This window comes from Artemia franciscana, chromosome 21 (assembly GCF_032884065.1).
Source record: "Artemia franciscana chromosome 21, ASM3288406v1, whole genome shotgun sequence".
NCBI classification, from domain to species: Eukaryota; Metazoa; Arthropoda; class Branchiopoda; order Anostraca; family Artemiidae; genus Artemia; species Artemia franciscana.
The window spans coordinates 3,521,232-3,543,797 of record NC_088883.1 but is presented as its reverse complement, the minus strand read 5'-3'; the positions used below and the strand labels follow the sequence as shown (position 1 = coordinate 3,543,797).

General features: G+C 35.4%; 1 protein-coding gene across 2 annotated transcripts in view; it reads left to right on the top strand.

Moving 5' to 3' along the window:
* The first annotated feature begins 8,931 nt into the window (after positions 1-8,931).
* The window catches only part of LOC136040606 (uncharacterized), a 138,565-nt gene continuing 124,930 nt past the window's right edge, over positions 8,932-22,566 (top strand). Inside the window, exon 1 of one of the 2 annotated variants that reach the window (XM_065724864.1) lies at positions 8,932-9,008. In XM_065724864.1, coding sequence (XP_065580936.1) covers positions 8,938-9,008 — 71 coding nt within the window. In that variant the 5' untranslated portion in view covers positions 8,932-8,937. Of the gene's footprint in view, positions 9,009-9,575; positions 9,617-22,566 lie in introns of those variants that run through there. The other variant, XM_065724866.1, reaches the window with a different exon arrangement.

Below are 22,566 nucleotides of genomic sequence, written 5' to 3'. Positions count from 1 at the left end.
AAAGCAAAAGAAACGATGCATTTGCATTAAGACCTCTCAGAAATACCTCTTAATACTTCCCAAATGTACCTCCAAAAACAACCATTCATCCCTCCCCTCCCTAGAATCGATTGATAGGACCCTGGATTTCTTTATTTTATCCTATATCAGGTTTCTTCACATTTTAGTTTTTCCTTTTGTTGAGTTTTAAGCTATGTTTCTGTGATTTCATGCCTTTATAACTTTTTTATTAATAAAAGTTGTGTGTGCAAAAAAACCTCATTCTTTAGATTTTTTGTTCCAGGACGAATCTTCAATATACCTCATTAATGCAATTTAAACATCTTGTATCCTATTTACAACAGTATACTTGTTCAAGATTGCCTCTAATGTAAGTGCTGAGTTCAGTGTAGTGAAAAAGAAAAGAAAGACTTTTGGTCATATATGATGGTGTACCGTATCCTAGCCTAATGATACTGTCGATTTTATTTCATATCCGATAGCAAATTCAAGTTCAAATAGAGTAAAACACTATTGCTAAAAATGCATTATGAACAATCCCAAATATTATATAATTACACTTTCTAAAGCATTACTTAACAAGCAAGTGCTCATCAAATGTAAGCAACTTCTAGTAATCGATTTTCCCCATGCATGATAAATGTTGCAGCCATTTGGGAGCACGCAATCCATTTAATAATTCTAGAAGTGGGAAGAGAGGATTGATGAGTGCAATAGGTTGTAGCGTATAAAGTACTACCGTAATAATAATATTAGAAAGGCTTTCATAGTTCATTTGACTAGTGGTCCATTCCATTGAGGGGGGAGTCCTTTTTGAATCCTAATGGGGACAAAAATCTGTGGAATATAGAGGTTCTCTGAGAAAAAAAAGAAAGACACATTGAAAGCAATAAATAACTTGAAATGTCTTGGAACGTTTTAAAAAACGTTTTGTCGGTGAAATTGGTTGCAAAGAAGCCTCCGGTGGAATTGGATGATAGAGCACCGTTAGAAATGACTGTTAGGGCCCCTGGTGAAATTGACTACTAGGGTCCCCCATTGGAATTGATTATTTGGGCCCCTCCCGGTGGAATTATATGTTAGGGCCCCCATGGAATTGATTGCAAGAGCATTCATTGGAATTATTTTCTAGGACACCTTTGAAACTGAGTGTTAGCCCCTCCCCCGTTGGGATTGTTTGCTAGGGTCCCACTAAAGGGCCCTGAAGGTTTTTTTCTAGCCCTAATAGGTTTTCAAAGAAAAATATCTCTATTATATAAAACCCAAACCTTATTCTATAACAACCAATGAAATCCTTATGCAAACAAGCCCTGGCCTTCGTAGGTTTTATAAAAAATAAACAAAAAAAACAATATCTATTAGGTAACAAAAACCTGCATTTCTTAGAAAAACATTCCCTATTGTTTAACACGCAACTGGATCTTGAAGAAAATTAATGACACCTGCGGCTTGAAGAAGTTTCTTTTTTAAAATTATCGGGATTGTGATTCGAAGAGCTAGGACTACCATGAAAACTACTGAGGGGAGAATATTGGTATTTAATCGAAAATACTGAGATTAGCAACTGTTGTAAATTAGCTGTGATCTACTTTCAGTTTTATTCTATTGGTACATGGGAAATATTTTTCTAGTTTGAGTTTTTAGCTAAAGTCATTGCCAGTAAAAAGGATTTTATAAATGATACAAACAACTAAGAATAAACTTGTTCTTCGACGGCTTCTCATCTATCTAGAGATTCAGTGAGTAGTGTACCCCTTTGGATACAAGCGCAAAGTACCCCCAAGGTCCCTTTGGATACAAGCACACACTACCCCGATACATATAACTTTGTGTCAGCTTCTGGTGATACGAATATTTCCAGGAAATATTCAATGCCGGGTTTACTTTTTTGGTAAACCCATACAAGAACTACTACGACAGCCAGTACCATTGTGTTATCTCAGCATCCTGTGATGAATACATTTGAAGGCCAAATATTTAACAAAAGCCACAGATGGTGGTATTGTTAACTACTGTTATAAATAACAACATATTTTCTTTTCTAATGACACAATTTTCAAACGAAAACTTCTAAGAAGATTTCCATTAATCTTATGGAATTTATGTCTGATGTAGGAATCAAATGTGAGACCGAAGATTTCCTTTGGTAAAAGAACGAAAAGATAGTCGATTGAGCTAACGTGTCATTGATGATATTATGCTCTTTGAAATCATTCCAGTCAATCAATGTATTGTTTCTGAGCGCTATTCAACTGGTGTTAAGTGTAACTACATCGTAACAAGTTAATCGCGCAATTGATTTCACAATTAGAGTGGGATATAGGGTAAACGCTATCAATGGTTGGTTTCTGTTGCCTTTTTTGGCATAACTCCAAGAATATACATACCACAACGATTTGAGATGCTTGCTGGGCAGACATATTCTTTTGACGGTCAATGAAACTTGTTTCGATCTCCAAAAATTGTAACGATTGCCACCGACCAGGTATCCTGTTTGTAATGTAATTGTCCTGAGCACACCAATTTTCCATTACCGGGGCTTGCGAATTATTTTGGCTCCAAAATTTAATTCCAGAACCCCATGTCCCCTCCAAGGATACCAATTACATTTACTCCAATCTTTATTCCCCTTCTTGTTTTTTCTTCGTGCTTCATTTTTTTCAATAAGAATTTTCTTACCATAATACCGCGCTGTTAAGACTAACAGATGAAACTGAGACCAAAAGAGTTTTTTGAAATTTTCCATAGGCTAGATATTATTTTTCTTAATGACATTCTTGGAAAAGAGTTGGCTTGGAAAAGAACAACTATTGGATACTTTGTTGTTTGAGTTTATAATTTTTTTCTTAATGAGTCTATTACCATGGAAAAGAAATACTACTGAATGCCGAGCTGCTTACGATAGGAGGTGAAACCACGATCAGAGGAATTTTTCGAGATTCTTATAGGCTAGAGTTTAATTTTCCTAATGACGTTGTAATACCATGGGAAACAACGACTATTGAATGCCTTGCTGTTTGCGCAAAGTGGTGAAACCAAAACTAGAAGAGTTTTTGAGATTTTCATAGGTCATAGATGTAAAAACGGGATTTTTTTTTACTATTAAGTAAGGAACTACATCAAGACTGAATTGAATAGAAGCTGTTCCATCGACTGTTGAATGTCTAAGTCTTTACGATAAGATGTGAAACCAAGACCAGAGGAGTTTTTGAGATTTGTCTTTGCTAATAATTTTTCTTAATGACACTCAATTAAAATTGTTTAGCGAAAGGTCAGAGATACTACAATGGGACACTTTTTTTTATTTTCGGTTAATCAACTATAAAGTAAGGAGCTACATTAAGAATAAAAATGAACATAGGTTGTTCCTTCGACTATTGAATGACTAATACTTTACGCTAAGAGGTGAAAACAATACAGGGATTAGTTTATTGTGATTATTCATAAGCCAGACCTAATTTTCATAATGGCTCTCTAATAGCATGAAAAAGAATGACTACTAAAACCCTCGCTGTTTACTCTAAAAGGTGAAAGCAAAACCAGAGGATTTTTCGAGATGTTTCATAGCCAGAATTTAGTTTTTCGTAATGACGTTCTAATACCATCTAAAAGAACCCCTATTGAAAGCCTAGCTGTTTACTCTAAGATGTGAAGCCAATGCCAGAGGAATTTTTCTAGATTTTTCAAGGATTAGAGTTTATGTTTGTTTATGCCATTCCAGCAGCATGGAAAAGAACGATTATTAAATGCCTCGTTGCTTCAGGTAAGAGGTCAAACCAAGATTAGAGTATTGTTTTTAGATTCCTTGTAGGATACAGTTTTTTTTATTCTGAATGACACTCTAATACCATGTGAAAGAACAACTCTTAAATGCCAAGCTGTTTATGCTAATAGGGGGACACTAAGGCCAGAGATATTTTTTGAGATTTTTCTTAGGCCGGAGTTTATTTTTAATGATATTCTAATAACAGGGAAAAGAACGAGGGTTGAATGCGAAGCTGTCTACGCTAAGTGTTGAAACCATTCAAAGAAGAGTTTTTGTGAGTTTTGTAGGTAAGAAATTTTTTTCTTAATGACATTCTAATACCATGGGTAAGAACGACTTTGGAATGCCCGGCATTTTAGACTAAGAGGTGAAACCAAGACCAGAAGATTTTTGGTGATTATTCAAAGGTTAGAGTTCTTTTTTCTGAATGACGTTCTAATAGCATGGAAAATAACGACTGCTGAATGTCTCCCTGTTCATGCTAAGAGGTGAAACCAAGACCAGAGGGGTTTTGAGATTTTTTATAGTTCAGTTTTTTTTTTCTTAATTACATTCTAAAACCATTGGAAAGAACGACTATTGAATGCCTAAATTTCTATGCCAAACGGTGGAACCAAGATTAGAGGATTTTTTAAGGTTTTTCATACATCAGAGTTTTTTCTTAGTGACTTTCTAGTACCGTGGGACAACTGAATAAAGAACGACTATTGAATACCTGGTACGGTTAGAGATGAAACCAGGAACAGAGAAGTTTAGAGATCTTTCATAAGCCAGATGACATGGTTTCTTTCCTCTTATATGGAATAACCTCTGTTGGTTTGTGGTCTTAATGTAGCTACTAACTTTATTGTTGAATAATCGTAAAAATAACATAAGTAATCCAAATTTGTATCTCTGACAAATGAAAAATCTCAAAAACTCCTTTGGTCTACGTTCTACCTATTAGCGTAAATAGTTTGGCATTCAATAGTTGTTGTTTCTCATGGTATTAAAATATCATTAAGAAAAAAACTCTGACCTACCAAAAATCTTAAATACTCCCCTCGTCTTGGTTTCACCTCTAGTCGTAAACAGCGAGGTACTCAATAGTCGTTTTTTCCGTTCTAATAAAATGTAATTAAGAAAAATAAATCTGGACACTGGAAAATCTAAAAACCTCTTCTGGCTTAGGTTTCACTCATAGTGTAAACAGCTAGGCATACAATATTTGCTCTTTCCCATGGCATTAGAATGTCATTAAAAAAAAATCTGACCAATGACAATCTTAATAACTCCTCTGGTCTTCATTTTACCACTTAACTTAATCCAAATGCATTCAATAGTTGTTCTTTTCCATGATTTTCAATGTCATTAAGAAAAATGTTACACATTATGACAAATCTCAAAAAACTCTTCTGGTCACGGTTTCACCTCTTACCGTTAACATTGAAGCATACTCAATAGTCATTCTTATCCATGGTATTAGAATATCATTAAGTAAATAAACTCTGGCCTATTAAGACTCTCAAAAAACTCCTCCGGTCTTCATTCCATATCTTAGTCTAAACAGCGAGGCATTAGGGATCAAACTTTGGCCTTTGAAAAATCTCTATAAACTCCTCTGGGCTTGGTTTCACCTCTTAGTGTAAACAGCTAGGTTTTCAATAGTGGTTCTTTCCATGCTATTAGAAAGTAATTAAGAAAAACAAACTCTGACCTACAAAAATTTTGAAAGAATGTGCTCATCCATCACAGGCTTAGAAAAAAAATTACTTAGAAAAAAAATTTTTTTTTTCGAAGTAAAAGGAGATCGAGGTTAGAAAAAACAGGATGAAAAAGTGTGTTTTCACAGACATTCTTGATGGTAGTGAGTCACTGACGTCAGAGAACTCTGTGGAGATTTGTTTTAGAAACAGCGAAGTTTCTCAGAGGCAAATTGATGATCTCATGTTGGACTACATAATTGAAGAAATGTGGCCTCTTGTGACCGTGGAGAAAAAAGGCTTTCAAAAACCTTATGCAAGGCTTGGCTCCTTATGCAAAAATTACAGGTCGAGACACCCTTTCTACTCATTTAAACAAGTGGTTCCTAAAGATGATGACAATTCTGAAAAAAAAATTGCTGACTTGGATTATGTATGCACTACAACAGATATATTGACTGTAAATCTTTAAAGTTTCATTGGCGTTACTGTACACTGGTGAAAGGAACGATGACCTTAGCCAAGGGTCAGCCGCAATCAATTGTCAAAGATTCGAAGGCAGACATGATTATTTCTTTTTGTGTCGATCATCTTAGCAATATTCTCAAACTATGTTGCCTCTTGTTCACCAAAAGTGCAGAAACTGACTGACAATGGCAGTGATTTTGCGAAAGCTTTTAGGGAATTTGAAATTTTGAAGGCGAAAACGACACCTCCATAATCGTTTCAGTTTGAAATTTTCTTGTAGACCGAAAAGTCAGAACAACATAGAAATGAATTCTGCTTACCCTCTCAGTCGCTTGTTGCTGGTAATAATAGTGAAGCAGCCATTTCAAATGTGCCGTGTAAAAACCTTCACATCGCTTCATTGGGGAAGTGTCAGACCAGAGGCGCCATTTGGGGGGGGGGTCAGGGGTGGGCAAGTGCCCACCCCAGATTTTCCAGGGGGTCCAAGCTTCCACCACAAAGGGCCCTTTGCCGGCCAAAATAATCAATTATGTCCAATATAATTCATTCTGTCCAATTGATTTGAAATTTCTGCACGCCTATTAGCCAAAGAGCGTAATTACCTGACGACCCTTGGGGTAATTATGCTATTTGCTATTAATCATTGTAAACTTTGAAAGTAGGTTAGATACATAATAAAATTCTCAAGTTCTGTCAAATGCCCGTTTCCTAGGTGATTATATTAATGTTATAAATTCTGAATTTTAACAGTAATTCCTCTAAGTTGACAGATTGAAATAGGTCAGTTCCTGTCAAATGTTTCGATGTTTATTTCCTTGTTTTAGTGAATATAAACCACTGTTTTAGATTACTCGAGTCAGTTCTTATTCTGTTTCTGTCCTTGTCTTATGTACATTTACTGTGTCATATGTGTAAATAAACATTTTTATGCTCGACAAATGAACCTTATGAAAGTTAGAGACGCTTGATATTCTCTGCTGGTCGAACCCCAGATTGTAGGCCAACGCTACAATAAAACTCTAAAGACGAGAGCACAGAGAGAAGTAGAAGACTTTACATCATTAAGCCTATTAACTTTTTAGTTAGGTAAATATAAAGGTATTAATAGCCATTAGCATTAGAACTCAAAAGATCACCAAGCATCTGAAACAATTTTTGACAACTTTGACGCTAGGAAATAACTTCATCCAATCTGGAAATCGGACTATTACTTTGGCGGATGAAATGAAGCGAGAGCACTTCGAGACTTTCGACCGTCTACTAGCCAAATTTGATAGAAGGTTCACAGATAACTTGCCAGTGCTGAGCACACTCAAAGCCTTGGATCCAAGCTCGACAAAGTTTATGGACACAGAGCTGTTCAAGCGTTTCTCTGCTCTTTATGGCGAGTTGGATATCGACGACATTCTTCTCGAATCTCAAGCTGGTATTGCCAAGCGTTTCTTGCTCGATGAGGAGAAAATCGGAAAACTTCCTAGACATTGTCGATCATCTTCAGGCATTACCAGTTGCTTACTCAGAAGTAATTAAAGTACTTTATATTGCTGCCACACTTTCTGTGACAACAGCGAGCAATGAGCGTTTGTTTTCTCACTTAGAAATAGTGAAAAACTACCTGCGGTATACAACAGGAGACGATTGTCTCAGTCACCTCCTTATGATGTTTGCAGAGAGGGATTTAGTAAAAACTTGGACCACAACCAGCTTGTTGATGATTTTGCAAAGATGGAACCTCGGCGGTTCCCCTTGTAACCTTGAGTGTTGTAAGATTTTTTTCTCTTGTTATGTTTTTCCTTTTTGTAAATATATTTGATCTGAAAGAATTCTCCTGAAGGAAAACCGAGATTTTGGTTGCAACCCTCAGCATGCTACTGAAGATTACTTTCATCGACGTATTGTTTACTTAAATAAGAAAGTTTCTCGCTGAGGAAAGCCAACCTTTAGTCTGGTTGAATTTTCCACTTTCAGTTTAATCACTTAACCTCGTTGATTGTGATCTTTGATGTTAGAATTAATGTTAGAGGTCAGTGTGGCTGAGTTCCAAATTTGGTTACAGTACAGTTCCAAGCAACACACATGGGTGTTGAAAATGCGTTTTTACGACCGAATATTCGGTCGATAGGCTGCTAAAAACCCGCATTTTTCTTACGCGACACGAAGTGATTCGGGGGGGGGGCAAGATGGAGTTCATGCCTACCCCAAGATTTGGTCCAAATGGCGCCTCTGTGTCAGACACTGTGGAATGCGACGAGACAATGCTCAAAAGCCTCAGATAAGTCCAAATTTTAATGTTACAGCAGCAGATTATTCACAATGCAACTCGTTGGAATTATCGACATGATACTGAGTATTGCTGTAGAAACAGGATTTTTGAAGCATGGGACCAGATTTGTCAAGTTTACACCAAACTACACCTACCAAAGCTGAATGTGCTTGAGCTTGAATTTCTCGAGGAGTTTGCAAAGGTAACTCAGCCTGTCACAAGGAAACTTTGTCTACTACAAGGGGAAAAGAACTGTTTTCTTGGAACGCTGTTGCCTACTTTGATGGTACAGAGAAAGAAAATAATTGGCATGAAACAAAAACACTTTATCATGCACGCATAAGCTCTTGTGGATGCGACCTTGGATGGTCTGGGGAACCGGTTTGTAAATGCCTTTACAATTCAGCAAAGTTAACCTAGTTTTAATAACCTATCGACAACTAGTCAAAGCCATCCTGGTTTCTATGGAAAATGGATGAATGAATGGAAAATGACGAAATAAAACATATTTTGCTAGCAAAAGTTGATCGTCATTTAACTGATTGTAATACCGACCACAGCCAAGTGACGCTGATCAATTTTGATGACGTTTTTACTTTCGCCAATGATGGTGTTGTTGGTGTGCTTTTTTTGGCTGTAACATGAAAATTCAGTTATTGAGGTTCATGGACAACAGAAACTGTTTGGTGAAGTCTTAAAATTAGCCAAGCGTTGCCAAGAGTTTTCTAAAACTTTCTTACTGCAATACCATTGCCTGCATGATTAGAATGTTTTTTTTTTTTTGGAGTTTGGTTTTCACTGCAAAACAGAGTCAGCTTGGGGATACGAGGTAATTTAATATATATAATATTGTGAACCTAATTCCCGTAAGTCTTAATAGTTTTCGATTTATTAAAGCTAAAAAAGTGAAAACATTTAAGATGTATTTTATTTACAGTAAATGACAAATTATGTCCTGGTCTTTACATAGTATAGGGAGAGGGGTGTCAGCCCTACTCGTGTTACTTTCTGCTTATTTTGGTGTTTGACTAAGTTATAAATTATAATTTCTGCTTGTTTTGGGTTTGATTTATTTATTGATGGTGATTTGTGGTAGTTTTAGGTTCAGAAAATTATTTGAGTTTATTTAAAGTCATTTTTGATAGCTCTTTACTGTAGCACTTTTCTTGAAAAAGCTTTTTTTAATTAATCCTTCAAGAAAAAACGAAACAAAAAGTTTGTCATAGCCCTCAATATTTTACTGAACTGGTGAAAGCCCTACAAATTCATTAAAAAATGAATCCCGTTTGGATAATGGTAATGAATTTCACAGAGATATTCTCAGTTTCACCAGCCATTTAGGGATTTTCAAATATTGCTAGTAGAAACGCCAATTTCAGCTAGGTCTATCAGGTGATTATTTTGAATTTAAAGTTTAGTCGTGACGTCTTCTATTGAGTAAGTTTAGTTTTGATTTAAATCCAAGTTGTAAAGAATGATCAAACTAGAATAGGTGAAACTCTAGATGACAGGGTATTTTGCTATCTTGGAAAAAGCATCCTAGGCTAGTTCAGGAACGACTCCAGAGTAGGCCTGCAATACTAGTTTGTGCCCTGAGAAGGCTGGTAAATATTTGATGGTTCCAGTCTATAAGGAAACACTATGAAATTGTGGAAACTTTGCTACTTGAAAACATTCTAAAAGTCTGTTCAGGTTATATCATTTTTAAATGCACTTTACTTGGTCCCCCCCCCCCTTTCCAAGATTATGAGCCCCAAAACTGCTATTGAGTAAGACCCCAGCTCTCAGCATATGCATAATCTTAGACAGATATTCTAACAAAAAGCTATCTCTTCTGTACAAAGATAAAATCCTTGTAATCTTAGACATCACAGTAGCCATGATCTTAGGTAGCCAATAAACCACAAGGATTAACTGATAAGTCCTAGAAACCATTGTTAAGACAAAAATACATTTGACTAACTGATTACAATCTTGTAAAACTTCTGGGTATCAGTGTAGCCAAAAATTAGGCCTGTTGAAAACAAATCTATTAGCCTAAGTAAATAATGCCTAGGCTATGCCTTGTTAGGTTACTTTATGATTTGCAGGAGAATGGTAGATGGTCATTCTGGAAAGCCTTTCAGTTTATGGTTTATATTTATGAGCAGTCCACCATATAGGGAGACATGTTAAGAAAACAATTCTTACTCTAATAGCCTATGTACAGTAATCCTAGCAGTTATTCTAAGAAATTCATAAATTTTTTAGAATGTATATATTAACTGGGTATATAACCCACCCCCTAATGTGCAAATATATATCCAGAATTGCATTCTCAATCTAAATATAACCTTCATTTGCGTCACAAATAAACTTTAACCCCACCCCTAAATATATTCAAATCAGGGTATATATTTGCACATTATTGAGGTTCTCCTGCTGTAAAATATATCAAATAGGATTATGTTCATTTTATAAAGTAAGAATTGTTTTTAACATGTCTCCCTATATGGTGGACTTAACATGTTTCCTTATGTGGTGGACTGCTCATGCATCTATATCCAATTTACTTTGCCCTCCCCCCTTTAATGAAAAAATGTATAGGCCAAATTCTATATTTGTCATGCATCACTCTTTTGCCTCAAACTCACTCAATATTTTATCCATAAAATAAATCAACCTTAACATATTGAAGAAACAAAAAAAAATAATGTATGGGAAATATATATAGCATTGCCATAAACAGATGCAGGGCCCAGTTGGATTTTTTGCAAAGCTTTTATATCTATTAAATGCCTAAATAAAACATATCAGCATAGTAGTTTTCATGTAAAGTAGTGCAAAACCTTTCTAATATAAAAATATCTTGATTTAAATTCAAAAAATTTGATGTGAACTTTTATGGTGATAAATTGTCTATATTATAAAGTATACATAGGCCAAATAATGAAATACACTAATAAATCTCATCCATTAATGCAAAATTAAAATAAATTTAATAAATATTTTTATTATTTGAATTACTCATACTTTATCCATTATTGTCTAAAACAATTTGCTTAATTTCAATTTTTTTGTGTTCCACTTTGATTATAATCTGGGATCCTTTCAAATGCATGGAATAATTGCTCCAAGCATCCTTTATTCAGCCATGAATATATAACTTTGGCTATAAAAGTGATTAGCTACAATTTTTCTGTATATTATGAAGTGAGAATTGTTTCCTTCATTAGTGGTTGATAGCTTGGCTCAAAACAGCATAAAAAGAGCAATAGTGAATTTACCTAAAACAGTGAAGTTTGTTTGAACCTTAAGAATATTTTGGTTCTATATCAAAGCATCATCCTCTGCTAATTGCATAAATAAATTAGAATTTATAATAAAAATGGAATTTTTAACTCTAAAATTGGATAAATTACCAAAATCAATAGAACTGTTTTAAATTCATTTTAAAAACAGTCTAATTTAGCATCCTGGTTGAATTTTGTTGAAGTAATGATTCAGGGACTATTTTAATTTTTCAATTTTAGTTTAAAAAATTCCACTTTTTTGTAAGTGTTATTTTATTTGTATATATAGTTTGCTGAAGACAGCTCTTGGATATAGAACAAAATACTCTTAAGGTTTAGACAAATTTCACTGTCTTAGGATAATTCCCTGTTGTTTTACTTGCTGTTGTTTTTATGATAGAAAGGCAGTGTCAGGCATGGATTGAGTTCCAAAGCTGCCAGTATTAGAATTTGACAGAACTCCAAAAGATGCCAATATTTTAGCAGAACAACCTGTATTTTGACAGCTTTTCTTTGAGCAAAAAGTATTTTTATATGTAAAAATGGTAGTTTCAGACAAAGTTTAAAATACTAAAACAAATTTGAAAATTGCCAAGTAGCATTGCTACTTTGCAACCCTACTTTTTGCAAGGCAGGGCAGTTTTTTTTTGTTTTTTTTTTAACTCAAAACTATCCATAGTACCCAGAATATAAAAAATGTTTCTAAAAAAAACTGCTAGTGAGGGGATGGTAATTATTATTTTCATTAGTCTTAATATAAAGATGTTATTTTGAAAACAAGTTTACAAGAATTTTCAAAAGGAGACTGATGCCCCTGAAAAAAATTGTCACAGCAAATAAATAGTACAGAATTGGAATCATTGTTGAAAACCACTAACTAGGAAACTTACAGCACCTACCTTGAATAACAAGGAAAATCACATTTTTGTATGATCAACATTGGTTCATCCTATTATTCTTGTTTTGTTGTTGACAGGGTGCTGAAACTTCATTGACTAGAGTAACTTTTTTTACAAAAAGATATAAACACTGTTAATAAACAAAAGTGCACATGCCATATGGCCTTATAAGTGCATTAGCCTACCTGTTACAAAGAAATGGAAAATGATCATGCCAACTACCTTATCAATAATTTAAATGGTTACATCTTTACAAAATAAAACAAGAGAAGCAATAAAAACCTGACACTGCTTGTTCCATAATGAAACTAGAAAAACAAAAAGAACTTGATGCTATAAAGTTGCAACATGTTTCTTTAAAATATTAAAAAGATGAACAATATCTGGGAACTCTTCAATTGATAATGACAAAGCGTTCCATATTTTTGATCCCATGTGATGAAGGCTAAAACTGATCCTAGCCATAGGTCGTAATTCTGATGGAAAATATGATCTACAAGATGTGGGATGATTTTGCTATTGTGAGCTTGTCTTAAAAATTATTGAAAACCTTAATAGAAGTTGATCAAAAGCAAGCTCATGACAGATATGAGAATTGGAAATCAGATGGATCTGAATTATTGAAAATATACCAGAAGACCTGTATACTGAAGCTGAACAATCATTATTAAAAAGGATCTTGAGTGCTTTATTTTGCAAAATTTGTATTGGTTTGTAAATAGACGCCCAAACTAAAGTACAGTATAGGAAATGAGGGTGTCCAAGAGAAATATAAACTGTCTTCAAAATGTTTTTAGGGAAATGATGGTGCAACTGTGAAAGAATCCCAATATTTCTGACGTCTTTAGTGATAAGATTTTAATTTGTTCTTGGAAAGATAAATTTTCATCCGCAAAAAGTCCAAAATACTTAAGAGGGCAAACACATTTAAGTTCAACATTATTAAAAACAAACAAAAAATGAAAAAGAACTGCTTTGAACTGTGCTCGTATGTGAAAATAACGTTTATTGACATTTCTTTTCATTAAGAACAAGTAAATTCCTTGAAAACCAACCAAATACAGCTAAAAGTGTCAAATTGAGGTTTAAAAATAATCTAGCCAAATGAGAATGGGATCTGAAAGGTGCTACATTATCAGGAAATATAAAAATCTTGCACAGCAGTAAAAATTCATGCAAATAATTTGTAAAAAGAAGGGACAAGTTAGATCTATTGACAGAGCCTTGAGGAACACCACATGATATAGGAACAAAATTCCATGATCAAAACATTCTAGCTTCCTATCAGTAAGATGCAATTTAAAAAAAAATACTGAGAGAACTTGATGAAAATCTATACTTTTTAATTCCATAAGAAGCAAAAGATGATCAACAGCATCAAACGCCTTAGCAACATTAAGAAAAATCACCAAGGCAATCTGACCACCATTAAGAGCATCATTTATTTCAAGTAAAAGATCATGAACTGGCTAATCAGTTGACCTGCCTTTAATGAATTCATATTGAGATGTATGCAAGATTTTATTATCCAAAAGAAAATTATAAGAGTTGTTTAAGGCCCTATTTAAAAGCTAATTTATGTAACTAATTTGATTTCAACTAATTCTTCAACCTAGCACCATAGTCTAAGAACTATAGACAAGGTAATAAATTACCTTTTGGGGCCATATTTAGGGCTCAAGATGGAATTTGCCCCATTAGCAATTATTGAATTTTGAATAAAGCATAAAAATGGCATCAGGGGATGTAGGCTATTCATTTTCTTCTGAGCTAAATTATGTGAATGTGGGTGAATTTGTTTCCAAACCTGGTTCCTTCTCACTAGACTTAATTGCACATTGATATCAAATTCTAGTTTTTCAGCATTTAAATTTAGACAAAAGTTAAAACAGTTGAGTTGCATTTGTATTTGCAGTCACATTCATAAGATTTCTCTGTCACAAGTAGTTGCAGATGCAAGCATTTGCAGTTTTAAGCTGGCACAGGCTCAAGTGGTCATAGTTGCAAGTAGTCATAAGTAGTTGCAAGTAGCTGTAATCAAAGTCACAAGCAGTGGCAATAGCTAGTGATCATAGTTGTAGTTGCAGTTACGGTGACATAAGTAGTAGCAATAGGGGTCTTGCAAGATTCAAGTTAAAACCCTTAGCTGCTCCCAAGACATTGCATATATGCTCGTTTGATAACTTGGATCCATATAGTGATGTTTGATTTAGTTTGACATCCCCTCAACATTTCCTGAAGTTTCACCTTAATACCCTTAGTCTTCTTTGACTCACCCAGGATCAGTTATCCACCCCACCTTCCAATGATAAATTCTGTTAGTAAACAATAAGCACCTCGCAGAATTTATAACCCTTTCCCTGGGGGTTTTGAGGGCATAGTATCCCTGGGGGCATAGTCAATAGCTTGGATCTTGACTTTTTTTTGGATAAAGTTGCAATTCTATAATTTCCATTAGTGTTTAGGGCTGGCATCTATAAAGGACAAGAAATCATTTGCCCTTCAAGCACCAGTCAATATGACACAAGCTGTTGTTGCACCCACAATAGGAGTTCTATCATGCAACCTTGACAGTTTCTTGTTAATGCTCTTAGCCTAAAATATTGAGGAGATAAGATCTATATAGGGCAAGGAGAGGAGGGCCTTGCTGTCCTCCAATGAATTTTTGATCACCCCTCCAAGCCATGCCCTGAAACTTTCAGCAGTTCCTGAGATACTGCTGCTACACCGTTTTGACAACAGTCATGCTCATAGGGTACTTTGTTCAGTATCCCCACTCAAAATTTCCTTAAAGCAGCTGCAAGTAAAAATAGTAGCTGTCACAATCACAAGTAGTCATAGTAAAAGTTACAAGTACTTATTCTTGCAATTAATGTTAGTTGCAGTTACAGTAGCAGTTGCACCCTTGCTTGTTCTTACATATTGCAGATATGCCTTTTTGATAACCTGCATGCACATAGTCTCTTTTGGTTTAGCATAACACATTTCTCAACTTTCTCTAAAATTTCACCTCAATACTTTTTGGCTTTCTGGACACACCCAGGATAAAAAATCCCGCTTTCCCAATGGTAAATCCTGCTTGTAAAAATTGAAAAATTACATAATTTACATTTCTCGCCCCCCTGGGGGCTGTGGGGGCTTGGCATTCCCAGAGACACAATAGTAAAGCATTCTGGCTATTGTGAACAAAATGGCTTTTCAGAATTTTATTGTTTGACTTTGAGTGGAGGGCAGGTAAAAGGGATATAGGAGGGGGATTGGTTGCACTCTGAATACTTTCCAATATTCTCCTCAACACACCCTGAAAGTTTCATCTTAAAGATCCTCATCTGTTTTGAAAATATTGCAGATACGCTGAATCCTAGATGTAAAAAATGGGCAAATTGCAGAATTTACAATCCTTGTCCCTGTTCGGGAAGGGGGGCTTGGTATACCTAGAGGCATAGTTATTAGGCCTTTTTACTATTTCGAGTAAGAATTGCTTTTTCAAAATTTTGATTGCTGTTGAGGTGAGGGGGCATTTAAAGTGGGGAGGAGGCTGGTTGCCCTTAAGTAACTCTTTATTATACCTTGAAAGCTTCAACTTGATACCTTCAGCTGTTCTTTAGATATTGCTGATATGCCCTTTTGACAACCAGCAAACACATAGTGTGTTTTGATCGCTCTCAACATTTCCCTAAAGTTTTACCTTAACCTAAGCCTTTTGGAGACCCAGGATCAAGCATGTTCCCTTTTCCTATTGAAAAACCTAATATTATAACAATAGGCAGCTTGCATAACTTAAAGCCTTTAAAATGGAGGCTTGGAGGAGGGGTTATGTTAACCCTTGAGACGTATCTGATCGCCTTTAGACTATTTTGATCAAAATCTCTATCTCGAAAACTTGGATCTCCTTGGGGAGGAAAGAGGGGCCGGTTGCCCTTCTAATCTTGTTTGGCCCTTAAAAAGAGCACTAGAACTTTCAGTTTCTAATTCAGTGAGCCCCCTCTGAAGGCTATGTGGTCTCTTCTTCCCAATGAAGTTGTATTTGGGAAAAAATAATAAGAAAAATGCATTGAAATCATATGGCTCTTTACTATAGGCCACTTGCCCTTGAAAATTGAGTTCCAGGCTTTTCTTAATTTTTAAGATGTATATGGCTGTGTAACTTTCCGCTTAATCAATTTAAAGAACCAGGTTTTGTGTTTGCTGTCTTGATAACTTAAGAAATTCAATAAAAAAATAGGTAAATTAACATAATTCTTATTTGCCAAAGTGAAAGTCTGTTAGAACTCAATTTTAGGGGATTTTTCTGTCTTGTAATGTTGTTGGACTTGGTAGTCAAAACTTTTGGGCCTCTTTCTCTCTGACAATATAGACTTTTCATTAACTAAGAAATATTTCTTTCTGTTGGAATAAAATTTTTCATTTCTTTTTAGGATGAGGTTTGGAAAATTGGATTGAATTTTCGATAAAAATTTTAGTAGGTTGCTTCATATCCTAATATATACTTACTGTTGCCCTGTGAAGTTGTCGAGTTTGGTGAAAGAAACTCCCAGGAATGGATCTACACTTCAAATTAGAACTGAAAGTAAGGAGCAACATTAAAACTTAGAACGAACAGAAATTATTGCGTATATAAGTGGGTCGCCCCTTCGTCAATACCTCCATCTTTACGCTAAAGTTCGAATTTTGTCTAATTCTTTAAGAATGAATCCTGAATCACAAAGGCCGTTTAATTAGAATAAATAGCTCTTTTAAAAGTACTAAAAAAAACTCTAGCGTAAAGAGCGAGGTATTGATGAGGGGGCAATCTTCCTCGTATACGTAACAATTTCTGTTTGTTTTGAGTCTTGAGGTTGCTCCTTTCTTTCACTTGGAGAAACTAGTTTTTCTTCTGATCGTTTTTTAAATAATCTGGGAGTCCGGCTTCCCCTCCATAAAAAATTCCCCTCTCCCTTGAAAAATTCCTTCATGGGAAGATCCTCCCGCGTAGCCCTCTTCTGATCTCCTCCGATCATTGGTTCGTTAGGATAACTCCTCGGAAAAACAAAAACAAAAAATAACTATATAAACACGCATCCGTGATCTTTCTTCTGACAAAAAAATGCAAAATTTCACGTTTTTCTACATAGGAGCATGAAACCTCTACAGTAGGCTTTTCTGGTATGTTGAATCTGATAGAGAGATTTTCATTGAATTCACTTGATGTTTCTGGGTTGTTTACCCCCTTTTTTCAAAAATGGGCAAATTTTCTTAGGCTCGTAACTTTTGATGGCTGCCATTAAATTAGATGAATTTTACGTATTTAGAATACGTATTTAAGTTTCATTCTTTTGACGTATTTATTGTTGTCAAGACTCTGTTGCTTAGAGTTTTAATAAATGATGAGCTTAGATGGATTGTTTTCAATACAGCAACGTTAATTACAGCAATATTAATGCTGAAAGTCTCGATATTTTTATTTTCCATGATCAGTTATAAAAGACAAAATATAAAAAAGAATCAATTTAAGTGCAGATGACGCTTTTTACTTCACAAGGGCCAGAGGACCCCTCCTTGCCAGGCACATATTTAGTAGCTTATTTTTGAGAATGTGCACACATGAAAAAATGCAAAAACAGAGGAAATTATGGGAAAGTACTAAGAATCCTGGGGCTTTGCAGGAAGCGGGCCTGAGGAGCTCTAGCTCCATCTTGCATTAAGTACCTCACTCTTTACGCCATAGTTTTTTAATACATTTAAATAAACTTCTAATGTTTCTAATTGAACGGCCTTTGTGTCTCAGTAGTCTTTCTTGAAGAATTAGGATAAAATTTGAACTACAGCGTAAAAAGCGAGGTGCTGAGAATGACAGTCCCCTTTATATACGTAGTAATTTCTATTTGTTTTAGGTTTTAATGTTGCTCCTTACTTTCAGTTGAAAAAATTGTTTTTTTTTTAAATTAATTTCTGACTGTTTTTTAATAATACCAGGTAATTTGGCTGCACCTCCATGGAGAAATATCCTTTCCCACGGATAGACAATTCAATGCCGGTGAAAATTTACCTCAGACAATTACCCTTAACATGTCCATAGACTTCCTAAAATTGAGACGAAAAAGGGAACAAAGACATAAAAACGACTTTCTATAAGAATTATTGCAAATTTCCCCTGCAAAGTTCACCCCGTGGAAAGTCCATTATTCTAGGACCACTGGGTCGATACAATCACCCCTGGAATAAAAACGCACCCTTTTATTTTTTCTCGGAAAAATATAGAAATTTCCAGATCTTTGCAGATAGAAGGTCAAAACCTCCACAGTAAGGTTCTCTGATTTGCTGAATGTGATGGTGTAATTTTCAATAAGATCCTTTATTTTTACGGGGTGTTTCCTTGCTTTTACGAAAACAATGCAAATCTTCACAGGCTTTTAGTCTTCGATGGGTAAAACTAAACTTAATGAAACTTATATATTTGGAATCAGCATGATAAGCCAATTCCTCTGATGTATCTATTGGTATCTAAACCATTTTTTATAGTTTTAGTTTCTATTGAACCTTGTCGCTCCTTGCTTACACTTCGTTATTATGAACTGTTTGATATGTAGCCTACATACTTGCAAGGCATAGACAAGAGTTCTATTCAAAAAATCTAGGAGGGGAGGTGTAGTTCTTTTTTTCAGATTTTATATATTTTTTCAAAATTTTATGTATATTCCAAAATCCAAGGGTGTATATTTGGTGTTTTTCTGCTTAAATATTGTTGCTTAATACCAGCAAAAGGTGTTTTTCAAAACATAGAGACTGTAAAATGTTATTGAGGGATCCCCCTCCAAATACTCTTGGGCTCTTTCTCGATATTTTTGCCATCCTCCCCATTGTAAATTCCAGATAATCCTGAATTTCTGGGGACATCCTATTAAAGTTATCAATAAAACTTGTTTCTTTCATTATTTGTCCCCTTTCCCCCGAAAAAGAGTTAAATAAATAAGCAGCCTAGCTTATCCCAAGAAAACATCTTCTGAGAATTTCCCCTTTTTGACTCTTAACTGTTTCTACTGTATGGTTAAGTAAAGCAAAACTAACAGATCAATGAGAAAATAGATCCCCAAAGACCATTTATGAGAATTGAAATAAAGGCTGGAACGCAATAAAGGATGCGCCTTCTAAGTAAAAAAGGATATAAAGAGATTCAAAATACCGTAAACTGAACAGAAGATTAACTGTCAAATAGCTTCACAAATAGAATCTAGAGTTTTGTCAAATATAGAATATTCATGTGATGCAATATTTATGAAACATAAATAATATTTAAATGGTGGGATGACAAAATATGCCGTAAGTGAACATATTAGAATGGACATACACCACTAAAATGTTTGCACTACTAACGAATTTTTAACCTTTTGCATTTTGTTTTTTAATACCTTGGAAAATTTCAGTCATTTTCAAAATCAGGTATTTTCAAAAACAAATTAGTAAGAGAGTATGGAAATTGGCAGAGTTGAACTTGCCTTTATTTTTTTTTTTTTTTACAAAATTAGAAAAAGCTTCTGAAATAAGTTGTTACCCAGACAAAAACCTTTTAAGAAACTAAAGAGGCGACGTTCCAGGTCCCTTCTGGTGCACCAGATGTGAGAAGCTAGCACAGGGGCTATGGATCTAAAATTGAATCAAAATGTAGGAGGGAAAATTGAAGGTCTTGAGCCGTACAAGCCTATTAATCACTGTGCTGAACCTCTTGAGTTCTCTTCAATTTTTTCTCTTAATCTAGTGTAGTGGTTCTCGGCCATCCACTTTTTTTGCTATACCCTCAACTTGTAATATGCGAAACGAAATGCCAAGGCCAGGCAAACATACAGAAATCTGTGTTCGAGGGGTGGAGAGAGGTATATTTTTCAGAACATCAGATAAAATGCGCATCATATTATGTAACATTTTCAAAAGCACATATCAAGAGATGTGTGCTTGTGCTCCTGCAATGCAAATTGTAACCTAGAGCAAAGGTTAGAGCAAACTTTTCCTGAATCTTATCCACTGATCCGAGTATCCCGACGGACATTAAAAAGTACCAAACCAATTTGTCCATTCGGCTAATGAGTTGGATTTTTAGCCCATTCATTGAAAAAAAACCACCTCTAAATACATGTCTCACGGATGGGATGAAAAGGGAAACTTCCGACTCTTCTGCCGGAGCATCATGTGGGATGTTTACGACGTTTCTCTTTCGTGGCATGTCAACGGTGGTTTCCAGTTCCCGGCATATGCACCAGACTTCCAAAAACAGAAGACTGAACTTCTCCGCCTTATTTTGTATAGGTTCAAACATTCTTGTCACACTTTCGAAACACTGAATGCACGTGGCAATATGGGTGTTTTTTCGTCGTATCTGCTCAGATAAATTCAGTGTGTATCCCAGAAAAAGAATCCCTTACACTAAGGGTCACTATATAGTTCAAAATCAGGGTGCTATTGAACAGACTTTTTGCTTTTTACGACACCAAGGAGTTGTCGTCTGAATGTTGGAACAACGAACGGCTTTTATATCTGTATCGAATCGCGTCTCTTGATCCATCGAGTTTCAAACAATCTTTTCAGAATTGACTTCATTGCTAGTTTTCAAAATAGCGCTTTGCCTGGCACTGAAGTGAAAGAAATTGACTGTATCATGAATAACCATCATACAGTGCTGAATATCAGGGATCTTGCTCGAGTCTGTCAAAATCAAGTTTAAGGAATGGGCGACGGATAAATTGACCGAGGCCTTTATAAGGCGAGTGGATTTTTTTTCTGACATGAAAATGAGGGCTCCTGACAAATGCTCGCACAAGTTTACGACCCTTTCATATCCTTTTCTTCTCTATAATTTTATTCGAAACCAGATTTTTCTATTCGACTTAAGATTTGTTGACCGATGCTTTCACCTCGGAAGTCTTCATGAACAGCAAACTTGAAAAACTTTTTCCTGATCCAAAAAATATCATTGTTCAAAAATTGCGGACCTAGAGCCATATTTCCCTACCTTGATATGTTGGTTGTCTCATCAAAGGCTCTACAAACGTCAATTTTTTCGAATGTTTCTCCCCACGCGGTGCAAGTCCTTGCCGTTCACACAACAGTATTTTTTCTATGATGAGACAATGAAGTTTTCTATTTATTTGTACTGCATTGCTTTTCTGAGTATTCCTGAGTTCCACTATCAAGGACATTCGCATGAAAACTATCGCCCAAAACAACAATGTCCTTATAGTAGAAGTCTGATGCTCGGAAGTTCTTCCAGTGTGTTCTTCTAATCCATGTGAGGCTTCCAGACCAGCTGCCCTAATTTTTGTTGAGACTTGATCATATTTTGGCTTGATCATAAGCAGAAAAACGCACTGCCAAAAACACTAGCAAAGCGTCCTTATTTATCCAGCCTACCTGAAACTTTCTCATTTCTAAGTCCGTGTCTTGAACTGGTAAAGATTGTCGTTATTTGGCTCAAGATACCTTTTCAGTGTATCATACTTTGTTTCATCCGAAATCGAAACTTCTGTTCAAAAATAGTTTGCAGTATCAAGCTCAGCGTCGACGTTTAATTTGTCGCTTTTATCTGCTACCACCTCAGCATTTGATGTTGCTTCTTGGGCTGAAGTCAATTTTTTAGTCGTAACGGCAGTGTCCGGATGGCCACTATTGTCAATCTCGATAATTTGGCATTTTTTACCCCAAGCTGGAGAATACTGTTGTTTTTCGACATTTTCACACTTGTCCTTTTCTCAGAAACTCTTGGTTTTAGACTGTCAACTGACCTGGGCTTAATTGCAAGGATGATCGCTTTATCTCCTAGACTAGAAGCTGGAGAAATACCACGAACAGTTAACTCAAAAATTAATTGACAGAGACTGATACGTTGGACATGAGATGCGCTAATTTTTTATGCGGGTGACCCGATCAAGTAATTACAGGCTGAAAGATCATTGAAAACGGATCATTGAAATATTTATCTAGATCTGTAGCTACCCGCTATTCCTTTTTCTGTGATAAATATCAGAAAATGTTGATAAAATAAAAGAAACATAAGATTTTAGGGAGGGTGCATGCCCAGAGCCGAAGACCTTTCCCCCCTGCGCACCCGCTTGGCAATGGTAGGTATTCATGCTCGGTAACTGCGAAAACAAAGATCAGATCTGTTGAAATTCCAGTCCTAGAGCCCAAAACCTTGTAAGCATTCAGGACACATCTGAATATTTCAAGTCCTAAAACATGCTCTTCA